At 42.7% G+C, this 12,943-nt stretch overlaps 1 protein-coding gene across 1 annotated transcript; it reads right to left on the bottom strand.

Moving 5' to 3' along the window:
* Positions 1–128: 128 nt before the first annotated feature.
* Positions 129–11,113, bottom strand: pcyt1aa (phosphate cytidylyltransferase 1A, choline a). Its single transcript, XM_061084038.1, has 9 exons — positions 10,783–11,113; positions 6,299–6,412; positions 5,436–5,532; positions 5,108–5,224; positions 4,556–4,707; positions 4,343–4,421; positions 3,400–3,542; positions 2,894–3,082; positions 129–2,484 (listed from the first exon to the last, which is right to left on the bottom strand). The coding sequence occupies exons 2-9, from the start codon at positions 6,410–6,412 to the stop codon at positions 2,263–2,265; spliced, it is 1,113 nt and encodes a 370-aa protein (XP_060940021.1). The 5' UTR covers positions 10,783–11,113; the 3' UTR covers positions 129–2,262.
* Between the last annotated feature and the right edge of the window lie 1,830 nt (positions 11,114–12,943).

The raw sequence follows: 12,943 nt of genomic DNA, 5'->3' as shown, positions 1-12,943 counted from the left end.
TAATGAATCTTGGGTACTATTGGTTGTGATGCGGCTTTGGCCTGAAATCTGACCAACAGAAGTTCAAGGCATAAATTCCCTGATTGTGATTATTGAAATATAAAACCCAGCAGTGATGAGACAGGAAATGCTTTGGCCGACATTGTTTAATACATTTTTCCTGTCTTCTTCCTCTACATCCAGGACATAAAACAAAATGAGCCCCAAAAACTGTAAAATAACACTTGATTAAAACACTTGCTGTTAAAACATTTACATTTTGTTAATCTTTGCAGCAGTGGCTGTCACTGACTCGCCACTCAAGTCTTTCACCGACGTGACAACATGCTCTGAGAAGTTTCACACTGATTTTTAAAAAGAACAGATTCCACAAGAATCAAGGCAAGGCTTCCCAAAAGTAGCTTAGCACCAAAATCTAGGCTGGATTTCCTCAGCAGATTAGTCGAGTTTAGTACTTTTAAATACCAAAAGTAGAACATTTATAACTGGGAATTCTTTACTGTTACCACCTCCGCAAATCTTAAAATCGGACACACAACACACGAGAATAGAGCCAGTTTCTATCGCTGCAGCAAAGACCGATTTTAAACCACAGGTGCTTTTGAGAAACCAAGCCTAGAACAGATTGATCCGTCAACATTTATAATGGAGTCGTCTTAACAGTATTGCATTACATCTTCAGGTCACCTGTGATGGTTCATTGTCGGTTATATAGGAGACAACACATGCTTTATTATCACTGGAGATGCAGGATGAATACACAATCGCGCGCACACAAACACACACCGAGGCCTGAAAATCAAATATTTAACCAGTCACATTGGTTCAGTGTTGTAACAATGGCTCTGTTCAGAAAGGACAAATAACGCTCACACCTTGTGCTCATCTAAAGAAAAGAGAAGAAGTTTAGGGAAGAAGGAGGTAGCTAAAAAAAAAAACTAAAAAAAACGACTTTCACCGATACATAAACCCAAACCCTTCACCCACATGTGAAACTCAGTCCAGGCCAACAACACAGACAATTAGTGTCTGTGTGTGTGTGTCTGTGTGTGTGGTCTTTAAAACCTTGAATTTTCCCTAAGCATAACATGAATATCAGAGGGAACATGTTGACTCCCCAATGGCCCAGATCTACATCACAAAAAAGGAAAGAAAAGAAAAGTCCAGCGTTTCTCACGTTGATCCTCGGCTCAGCATGAAAAAGTGCTTCTACAAGGGGGATGATTAAGATCACATCTGTACAGAGGATAAAGAAAGGAAAGAGGAAATCTACAAAAATAAGTTTCTACGTCAACATTTCAACAGGTCCTCCCTGCCATCCTTACGAGAATTTCTCTTCTGCCACATTTAAAAAACTGGCGTCCAGTTTGATAGGTCTCTTTCAAAGACCCATCTCCTTCCGCAGACAAAAACAAAAACATGTGTAAGCAAATTTTTTACTAAATGCAGTAAAGTCAAGCTGAACACAGAACTGTCAACAGATGGAGAAGTTTGACAGGAGCCAATTCAAACATGCCAATGTTATTTTAGAGCTCGTACGCAAAAAACACCACATGCACATACACACAGCCGCACACAGCCCAAAGCAGGCGACAAACTTCAGAAAAAACCTGCTGTTCAGTGACGATTAACACCGCTACTCTCAGATTCAGCTCTGGTTTGATTGTTTCCCCTGGTATTTCATAAAAAGCCGGGTTGATTTCCTGTTAGAAAACTGCCCCATTGAATGAGCAGATCATTAAAAGCTTCAGTTTTCGGACCTACTCCAGGATAAACTCAACAGCGTCACCTCTCGCACACCAAGGCAACATGTGCTGTTCCAACAAGTAACCGAACCCCCCGTGAGCCCCTTCCGCTAAAGTCATGACAAGAACAAAACCACAAACTCCTACAATGCAAACCTGAAGAACACCGTTAGAGATGGAAGTGTGACACAGAGAGTGACACGTGCAGATATTCCTAAAAGACATTGTCTATTAAAAATCAACATCAAAAGTGACTGAGATTAATGAGACGAATTTTCAAAGAACTCAAGTGAATAGTGGTAACTTTTACTGACCATTACACAGAGACAGAATTGGCTGTTTAAAAACAAGAGCTGTGGAGAAACTGGTTGTTAAAGTTAACGTGACACTGAGGTGCTAAACATCGAAATAAAATGAAAAAAACGTAAGATGGAAGCAGGAGCTTGACGAAAACCACGCTACTCGACAGCTCAGCTAACTGGTAGCACTCCGGCCGTGGATCCACGAGGCTGACCATTCAGTTTTCGTCGTCTTCGTCTTCGTCGTCCTCGCTGATGAGGTATCCGCGGGCGCCGCTGTGGTGGGGCGGGGGTGAGGGTGGAGGGGAGGTCTTGTTGAAGAAGGGGAGACGGAAAGTGGGAGAGGGCGAGCGCTCCTCGCGGGTGGGGCTGCTGTTGGGGCTTTGCCTGGGGCTGATGGCCTGCAGCATGCGGCCTTTTCCCTCCTTCAGCATGTGTTTCTGTGGAGGCGGAGCCATGGAGAGTTAAATAACGAGTGGCAGAATAAGCCCTGGTTAATCAGGTTACTATAGAGATCAGTTCTACGTGTGAATGATTAGTAAAGAGCAGATCAGCAGAGGCTCAACAAGTAATGCGTCTCCCCCTGGTAAACAAAGTCCCAGAGGAAACATTGCAGTGTGCTTAATATTACAATCTTGACTTTATATTCATTCACTTTCTTGCTAAGAGTCAGAGAAGACTGAGACTACTTGAATATAAACAAAACATTTCATTATTACTATTAAATAAATCAAGGCATGTTGGCATATTATACCATGCGTCACTGAGCTTAACACTTTAAAGTTCCCTGGGCAACCAACAGTGGTTGTTCAGCCTGTTATTCAATATCATAAAGGGCGTCATCCTCACCAGAGCTCCCTCGGGTCCAAACATCTGCAGGAAGTTGCCGATGAACTCCCTGGATTTCTCCTCCCATTTCTGGATGAGGTCGATGCTCTTCTCCTCCACCTTCTGCACAAACTCCTTGCTCTTCTCCTCCACGTCACGCACCTTCTTCTTCACCTTATCCACGCGCTCCTGCAGGTGGTATTTCTTCTCCTGTCGAGAGGGAGGACAGCAAAGGCCATGAATGACTTCGAACATACATATAAATACACATTGTGCAAACAAATTGCAAACTTTTTGTTCTCGTAATTTTACTTACAGAAATGTATGCTGCTGTACGTAAATCTGTATGTTTTCTTAGTATTAGGAACCGCTTGTCTTATCTGTTGTGCCTGTGCACTTTATATGTTTCACCGTGGGAGAGTGGGAAACGTCCTATCGATTCCTTTGTATGTCTTGAACATGTGAAGAAATTGACAATAAAGCTACTACTACTGCTACTAATTAAACCAAAGCTGAAAGTGTCCTACGTTGATGAAGCTGACGTTGAGCTCCTTGGCGGTGTATCCTCTCTGTAGGTTGCGTCTCACGTACAGATCGTAGTCACGGACGATGCGTGTGATGATGTCAGAGGTGGAGATGCCCTCTGTCCGCTGGGTCGGAGCAAACATACCTGAGAAACACGGGTCAAAGGTCAGAGTAGACTCCAGATGTCACATATTTACAAAGTCTTATTACTCAAATTTCTTTAGTGAAGGTGAAGCTTTTTTTCCCTCCTCCCCATTTGTAAATAGAGGTTCAATGTTTGGGTGGTCAGAAGTGTAATTATTTGAGCATGTTATACTATATTATAAGCACTTTGTAACCTCGTTTAGATAAGTGCTATACAAATAAAGTTATTATTATTATATGTATATTCAAGAGTCTCAGTGTCATTAGTGAGCTGACATTGTATAGTCTGAAAAAAAAATCTCTATTTATCTAAGATACGTTGGGGTTAGTATCACAATGGAAATGTTTTATTTGTATTCGTCATCCCCAACAAATGTTGAGTCAAGAGAAATCATTTAAGATGAATATCAGACCTGCGTCGCTCTGACTGGAGCCACAGGGGATCTCACAGAGAAAGAATGTGAACAGACAGATAAAAGAGGAACATGTTATCTAGTATCTATTTCCTGGTATCAAATGCAGCTCAGGTCAGTGTCATTGTAAACTATGAATACTATGTTTAACCAAACTGCTTTTATCCTAAGGGTGTCTATGGTGTGTAAATAGAAAAATATGATATTTAAATGAGTGATATGTTCTCTTGTCAAATCTGGGAACTTTCCTAGCAGTTCAGTTGAAAATGTCTGTCCATATTTAAATCAAACATGCTATCCAGTCTCAAATGTCCAAGAGTTGTAAACACTGAACTGTATTGTATAATTATTTGTAACGACACAACCTTATGGTTACTATGACACTCACCGGCTTCTTTAATGTGCCTGTACACGTCATCACTGCCCGCTGAGGAGTATGGGATGTCGTCATGGGCCACAAAGTCAATCTGGAGAGGTCAATACAACCGACATTAACACAGTGGATTCCAAAGTAGTTCTTTGAGTACAAACATGTTGTTGCTGGTTTCTCACCGTAAGATTCTAAACTGATTAAGTATTTAAAATGTTTTAATCCACTCACGCGATGTTTTGTGAGGAATTCTGGCGTCAACGTCCAGGGGGCGTTTCTCACCACCTCGTCCACGTAGCGGCAGTGGCAGATGGCATCATAGCGCTCGTCCTCATTCATCACTGTGAAGCCCTTGTATGTGTGGGTCAGGTCATCACTGCACACTGTAGACAGTTAGAGATATTTAAAGAACATACACCGTGGAACGCAAATAAAAACATCAAAGCATGATCTGGCTCACACAAACACACTCATTAGGTGATGAAAGGAAAGACAAGCGATGGACACTGAAAAATACAACGTGATAAAAAGCACTGATCAGATGCATTAAAATGTACTATGTGTAGGACACTCATAAGCTGAAGATGATAAACTTAAGAACATCCAGCAAATACCACAGTTATCTTTCCTTATCTTGCACGTTTCACTCTCAGTATTCTAACTTTGACCAGATGTCTAAATTCATCTGTGTACACTTTCACACTTATGAAAGAAGTAGCTGATAGAAGTCAGCCGCTGTGAAATATGGACACACACACACACACACAGAAGAGTCATAGTTACCTCCGACGATGAGGTGTGTATTTGGGAAGAGGCATTTCGCCTGCATGAGAGCTCTGGCGTGACCCGAGTGGAAAACGTCGAAGATGCCATCTGCATACACCCGCACTGGTCTGTCAGCTGGACGGAGAGACAAGACAAAAGAGAGACCAAAGATTACAAGTGAAGCCAAGGCTGATGCGTGTGACTGTACTGAGGACTGAGAGGAAGTGTCCTAATATTGGTAGAAAAACAAAAAGGAGAATGTGTGTAAGAAATACAAGGAAAAACGGGAATAAGAAAAGTGCAATGATGTCGAGAGCCATGAGCTTAAAGAGAGAATCCGACTCACGTGGTGTTCCCCTCTTGGCCGTCTCCATGTTGACCCTCTGATAGGGTTTATCAGCTGGCTCCAGCTCATCTGCGAAAGGTGCAGGGTGCTTCAGTCCCTAAAAGACCCGAACCAACGGAATGAGAGGATTTGAGTTTTTTACTACGTCACACAGAAATCATTGCTCTACACTCGACTGATTCCCTCAGTTTTAACAACATTATTTCCTGGACAAAACAAGGCTGATGTTAATGACTAGCAGGTCCATGTTGCTTTAAAACAGCTGGTAACATTGTAGGCAGCTGTGGCTCAGGAGGACCACTAATGAGAAGGTCATAGGTTCGATCCCCCACTCCTCCAGTCTGCATTTCAAAGTGTCCAATTTCCAACTGGTGACTGTGCTAACACTGTTAGAACGGGATGTGTGATAGAGAAGCTTGTTCAAAATGCTGTTTGAATGTGTGTGAAGGGTGAACGAGACCTGTGGCGTCCAGCCTGATCTAAATGTAGTCCCTTTACAATTGTATAAGCACATGACATTATCCAAAATATGAAATATTTAAAATCCCTATTGCTCATTGTTCTTTGTGTTAAACTTGGGTTTAGCTGTCCTTGCAATCATGTGCATTATATACAGAATTTGATAAAAAAATGTACTTATAGAAATTGCAATAAATACAAAAGATAAAAAAGGGATTCAGATCTCGAAAGAGAAGGTAAAAAACGTAATATATTAATTAGGTGTGGGAAATTTGTATCCTTCTTTTAACATTCACTATAAATCTATGCTTAAATTGTAGGTATGCATCTCCATATTATACATGTCTGTGTGGCGCACACACATAAACCTATGAAAATATGCTGCTTAGTGACAGCTGGCTCACCACAGTGCATCTTGGGTATTTCACATGCCTCTCGGCCTCATCTTTGTCCCCATTGGAACTATCTCTTCTTCTCTTCCTGGTCAGCAGCATCTCACTGGAGCCTTCGGCTTCCATCTGGGTCAAAAGCCAAAGAAAAACAATAAAAACACTGAGTATCTCCAATACAACATACATGACCTCCGGATATGACCTCTACGATACATAATAACAGTATGCATGACATAGTATACTGTACAGACGGACAGTAAATATAGAAAGGTATGAGGTTATGGGATATGACATATCCTGAGTCAGCACTGAGCCAGTAACAGAAAGATGACAGTATGTGCCTCAGCTCGGTAAAAAAAACATAAAAGAAATATGAAGTGAAGTAATCTAATACAATCTGTTTCAGAAAAAATGTGGGGTTTATTGGCGGCTGGTAACCAACTCCACTTACTTCTTCTTATTTGAATGGGGCCTACACAATACTTTAATGGCCTCTCCAAATTCACCTCTACCACTTGGCCCTAACCCCTTAGTTTTGCGCCTGGAAATTAAAGTATAAATTAAGGGGTATACGGAAATTCCAGAATACTTTACTAGCAAACTATTGCAAACTAAACTAAGATATACTAAATTATTTTATAGTAGCCAGTATCATCACAATGTGAACGGTACCCAACCTTAGGTTCTCGTTCTCTAACCCTTGTTAGAAATTAGAAAGCATGGAGTGGAAGAACTGAGCCTGTAAATAAAATGTACCATTGGAATAGGGAGTATGCTCCAATATCTGAAAGAGACAGGATTGGAAAAAATAATTGAATATGACCTGGATTGCACTGATTCACGCTCCAGCCAGGGGGGAGTGGTGATGCAACTTGATGTTGGTTGCCACTTGCCAATAAACTGAACAAAGAAAGAAGAATCTGTAGCCATCAATGATTCATAGCATAAGTGCATTGTAATGTCATTGAGACTACGTTGCATTTAAATCGATTTTTGGAACAGGGAGATGGAATAGGCGCTCGCTCCGTCCACTTCACGCATAGACCTGGTTTTGCAGTACCTCTTCTGGTGGGCAGGCCAAAGAAGAAGACACTTTAGATGGCGGCGATCCACATTGGTTTTGGTTGCCGCTCGCCAATAAACCAAGCAAAGAATATGAAGAAACTGCAGCTATCAAGTATTCATAGCATAAGCGCATTATAACTTCATTGAGTCACATTTAAATAGATTTTTGGAATATGGAGATTCCAGTTGGGCAGAACAAAGAAGATGACCCAGTAGATGGCGATAATGGACCTTGGCATTGGTTGCCAATAAACCGAACAAAGAGGAATAACGGCTTTAAGGATCAAAGGTTCAAAGGCTTTATTGTCATATGCAGAAATAAAGGCAGTGGCTTGGAGATGAAAGTCAGTCGTATGGCTTGGGGGTAGTGTAGAGTGTGAAGAGGGGGTGCTGGGGGTGTGTGGGACCTTTGATGGTGTTCCGGGCTTTTCTGAGGACCCTCTGCTGAACGATGTCCTGCAGAGATAGGTGGGGTTGATACAGGGGGTACAGTGCCCCCCTTGGACTTTCCTAGATTTTGTCATGGCATAACCACAGGTTATAATTAATTTCATTGTGATTTTATGTAATAGACCACCACAAAATAGTCCATCATTTGGAAGTGAGGGGAAATATTACATGGATTTCAAAATCCAGCAGTCTGTGGGTGAATGCAGGAATAAAGAGATGTGATCTGATAATCCAAAATGGGGTCTGGGTGAGGCTTTCTAGGCATCACGTATATTGCTATACACGTGATCCAGTGTGTTATCCCCCTTGTTGGTATCTTGACATGCTGGCAGTATTTAGGCAGAACAGTAGGTTACAGTGGTTAAAATCTCCCGCGATTATGAATGCTGCGTCAAGGTGTGCAGTTTCCTGCATGCTGATGGCGTCATGGAGCAGTGTGAGAGCTGCTGCTGAGTTGGCGTGCTGGGGAATGTAAACACACCCCAGGAAAGCAGCGCTGAATTCACGTGGTAAATAGAAAGGTCGGCACTTCAGCATTAGCATTTCCACATCTGATGAGCTTCGGTCTTACCGGAGTCAGCTGTGCAGCCACCTCTGTAGATGGAGTGGGTCTGCAGCTGTAACACGGAGTCGGGGCAGTTGGATGACAGCCAAGTCTCCTTGAATAGCAACGCACAACAGTCCCTGGTTTCACGATGTGTTCGTAGCCTGGCTCGAACACAGCATGATCGAACCAGTTCCTCCATCTTGTTCTCCAGTCAGCACATGTTAGTGAGCAGCAGGCTGGGCAGTGGTGGTGGGTTAGCCCTGGCTTTTAGCCTAACGTGGAGGCCTCCTTGCTTCCCCCGGTGCAGTTGTCCCCCCGTCTCCCCTGGCTGCTGCTCCTCTTGGGAGGTGGCGGTGCGCGTCTCTGCGGTGCAGTCCAGCATTCCGGTCGGACGATACACTTTTGGATTAAAGCCGCTTCTTACCGTCCGAAATGTTACCTGCCAATGTCCAGTAATGTCTGCCAGTCGTAGGTTATCAGTGCGTTAACCTTGTTCACGGCCAGCAGTGGCAAAACAATGAAAATAAATAAAAACACACAGCCTTCAGGAGAGAGACGTCTGCCACGATGGGCACCATCAAGTATTCACTTAAAATTGCTTAAATGATAAATCAATAATCCAAATAGTTGCATATGGATTTTTTTCGTCAGTTAACTGACTACACAAATCGAAATAAACCAAGAAGTCTAAGTTCAGTGATTAGTGCGAGCCTGAAATTGTCTTGTGTATCCTTTCAGAACAGGACTAGAATTTAACACCACATTCCCTAAACAGAGTTTGAAACACCTTTTAAGATCCTATCTACAAGGACAATGTTATGGGTTAAGGCTCTGCCCCATTCCACACATTCCATCAAGCCACAGGTCATTAAAGGGAGGGGTCATTACTTCCTTATTTAAATTGAACATGCATTTAATTCTGGAAAAGGCCAGTCAGGATCAATGCTGCTGTGCCAGTTATGCATGTGTGACTAAGTATAATGAGTGACTGAGGTGGCACTACATATTGCTGGCAGTGCCAGCTATTTGATCCCACAAACCCAAACGCTTGCACAAGCACCTGGCCGCTTCCTTCTCTCTGCAGCAGCTGAGTGAGAAGCCGGGCAGGGCTCCCACTTAACACTGACAGAGGAGATTTACATGAGGATAACATGTCCTCATACTTGAATTTGCTGCTATAATAAGAAAACAACAAAAGGACAGTGCCAGGTCCTGTTTAACCAGATGCGTTGCAACAGAGATTCATGACAGAACATGTGAAACCATTTAATGAGAGAATTACCAGTTTGGCTTGGTGGTGCTGGGGCCGGGCTGTGTGCACTCTGGCTGGGCCAGCAGAGCTGTGCATTACTTCCTGGTTTACTTTACTGTGGTGTGAGTGAGTAGGTGGGTGAGGGAGTGATTGAGAAGCCTCAGAGACACTGTTCATGAGAAGGCAGGCAGTTCTAGAATTATTTAAAAACATTTATTAACGTTGAAGATTAAAGCAATATGTAATAATTTTGAATGTTGATTGGATGTTGCTTAGCAACTGTTAGGAGGAGCTTTCTGGAGAAGTTTGGACAAGAAGATGAAGACAATAGATGGCAGTATTGCACCTTGATGTTGGTGCCACCTGCCAATAAACCGAACAAGGAAGAAGAAGCTTGTGGCTTGGTGCTCTCTGGCTTGGTTCGGCCCGGCTGTGCGCTCTGTGTCTGGGCCAGTGGAGCAGTCCAGGGTCCCCAGGTGTCTGCCCCAGCTCCATGCTGTGCCTGGTTCTTAGCACATTCCCAGCCTGACTTATTGTCCCAGTCCACCCCTGGACCGACCAGAACTACCATCAGGCCACCGGGAAATGTTCCAGTGCTCCCTATGTGCAGTCCACCACTGTCTACAGTATTTACGTGTGCTTGATGTGCAAAGCAGAATGCTAACATACTTTTATTCACCATACTTATTATTAGTGTTGAATACTGTGGTTCGGGATATAACTATGGAGATCTCTAAATAAGTCAGTGTGGTCTCCTGTGATTGATCTTACAGAAATGTAGATCAGTCGAAGTCAGTAGGTAAGTTTAGTTTACTGGGATCCTGTCCCGGCCTCGTATTGGTCCCTGAACCCAACTTGGAGCACCACAGGCTTCATCTGCATGTCACACAATGTTCCCTACATCGGTTCTATCGCTTATTTTGACAAGGGCGTCACAAACAGACAGAAATACGCCAAAGGTGAGCTTGAGTCCGCACACGGCCCCTCCAGCTGGACTCATGACAGTGAAGTTAACCCAGAGAGTGAAGCAGATCACAGAGGAGTTGAACTGGTGACACCGCAGCTCCACTGGCAAACCCCCTGAGGAACTGCCCACTGAACCCCTGGAACCATCATGCTAACTATCCCGTAAAGTAAAGCCAGGTAACGTTAGCTCGTTGCTTTTGGCTTGTATTCACTTACCGTTCCCTCTTTTGTCCGGAATGGCTGTTTAGTTTAGCAGGAGTGGGCGGGTTCCTCCCCTCCTACGAGCAGCAGTCTGGATAGCTAACGCAGCTAGCGACCGTCGAGCGCTAGCTAGCCAGCAAGCTAGCTGTCAAGTTGGTGGGCTCGTTAGCTAACTTTAGCTGTTAGCTCGCCGATTAGCTGACAGCAGCAGCGACAGTGAGAACAGACAGTCCTGAGCGTGAGGAGCCCGGGTGTCGCAGCCGCTGGGAGACTGTAACCTCCAGAAGGACTAATAAATTAGCGTCAGTGACAGCTTGCACTACAACGCTGACAGGTCAACTGCACAGGAACTACAAAACTTCGACATCCGTAAGGGAAATGACGACACGACAGCCACATCAGCACTTCCGCTGTTTTATTGTGCTGCCACCTAGTGGAGGTACTGCACGTTGCAGCAGGGAAGCCTCCACAAGATGGCCTGCGTTTTGTAACATTATCCTTACTGAGGTGTTTATTTAGCATTCAGTACATTGACCTACTTTGTGCGTCCATTCATTTCTCACATATCCAATACTATGCATCATTTTTTTAAATCACAGTTATTTCCTCTGCTTTCAGACTCTACAACACCATCCAAAATTAAAAATAAAATCCTGCACTGTTTTTTTTCTTATGTCACCTCTACTCACACTATTCTACTCTACTTGCACTATTTCCAACAGAAAATAACTCTTTGCACTTTTGGTCATCTGCGCATCACAATTTATGTGCAAACTGGTTTTCAACTCGCTTGTGCAATCATCCTCTGCCCCTGCACGTTACTTTATAACAATCAAACCAAATTTAATTTAATTTAATTTAATTTTTTGTTCTATGGCTATATTCTTTTTTCACATTCTGACCTGCCTGCTGCTGCTGTAACAATTGTATTTACCCGGTGTGTGGATCAATACAGTTTTATCTCATCTTATCCTATCTTATCAAATCTTTTCTTGAGCTCACAAATTCCACAAATCTATTTTTGTGTTATTCACTGCATGGCCATTTTCCAGAGGTGGGAGAAGCCAAAAGAGCTCATATTTAAGTAAAAGTAGCAAAATCATCATTTTAAATACGAAAAGTATTATATTAAAAACAGTGTTGTTGTTGTGCAGTCAAAATCTTAATTTAGTAAACTACAGAAGCATCGTTAGCAAACCGATTGGAGTAGATGTATGAAATGGAAATATGCATCTATATTTATTACATCTAGTTCTTGATTAAATATCGACCATTATTTATTATTTTTTTACATTTCACCACTCCCTTTTTTCACCCCGGACTTCTTGACTTGTCACAAACCTACTAGCTTTGGAATGACCTGAAGACATTTCTCTGGAGCTGATCCTCTTGTTTCCTGCAGAGAGCTCCATGACAAGGTGTAATTTGACTTGAGGATCAGAGGGCCACATGTTATGATAATTGATACCCTGAAGGTTATGTGTTAAAGTTGTGCAACGAAAGCCGTACGCCACAGTAATGCAACCACGACATGGTCTCCAACTCACATACATAAAAAGAGCATTAAAATAATTACGAGGTGTGTAATGTCACCCAGGAGTTTACCCAATAGCTGGGTACAAGAGGTCTTATTTTACTTTTTCCATCACAAAACAAAAGAGATATAACTAAAAATCTCGTTTAACATGATAAACCCTTTTTAATATGTGTTGTTTTTTGTTTTCTAAAGATATAGTAGCATGGTCTTTCATCCATTCAGAAAGTTTATCTGCTGCATGGCAAAAATGGAAAATAACGTTTTTTTTCTCCCACTTACACTCACTGAAAATAGTTGAGTTTGTACTGCAGCTGTTTGTCCCAGTATACCGGTGAAATAAATGTATATCATTTAAGAGTAATAGGTGCCCGTACCCTTCCATTTTTGTCATGTGCACAGAGCAATTACAGTACGATGTTCACCATTAGCCACCTGGCAGGTCTCCTTCAGACTCCCTGTCTCCTATTTTTGCTCTTTGATCGCAGCCTCACCTCCTGGTTTGAAGGATAGAATTTGCTTCCCTGTTGAAATGTCAAACAGCTGATGGGTGGACAGTCTCTGAGCAAGATGGAAAGCGAGAAAGTCCAAATGGGTCAAAAATAAGACCAGGGAATGTAATGAAGAATTTCCAAATCAGAA

The sequence above is a fragment of the Limanda limanda genome, chromosome 13 (assembly GCF_963576545.1).
Source record: "Limanda limanda chromosome 13, fLimLim1.1, whole genome shotgun sequence".
NCBI classification, from domain to species: Eukaryota; Metazoa; Chordata; class Actinopteri; order Pleuronectiformes; family Pleuronectidae; genus Limanda; species Limanda limanda.
This window is presented reverse-complemented; position numbering and strand designations above follow the sequence as displayed.

Excerpts from the sequence above, each read along its gene's own strand:
- pcyt1aa (XM_061084038.1), bottom strand. The coding sequence starts at position 6,412 with ATGGAAGCCGAAGGCTCCAGTGAGATGCTGCTGACCAGGAAGAGAAGA. Across the intron at positions 4,422-4,555 it reads AATTCCTCACAAAACATCGC|ATTGACTTTGTGGCCCATGA; the intron begins GTGAGTGGATTA and ends TGACCTCTCCAG. Across the intron at positions 3,083-3,399 it reads TCAACGTCAGCTTCATCAAC|GAGAAGAAATACCACCTGCA; the intron begins GTAGGACACTTT and ends CCCTCTCGACAG.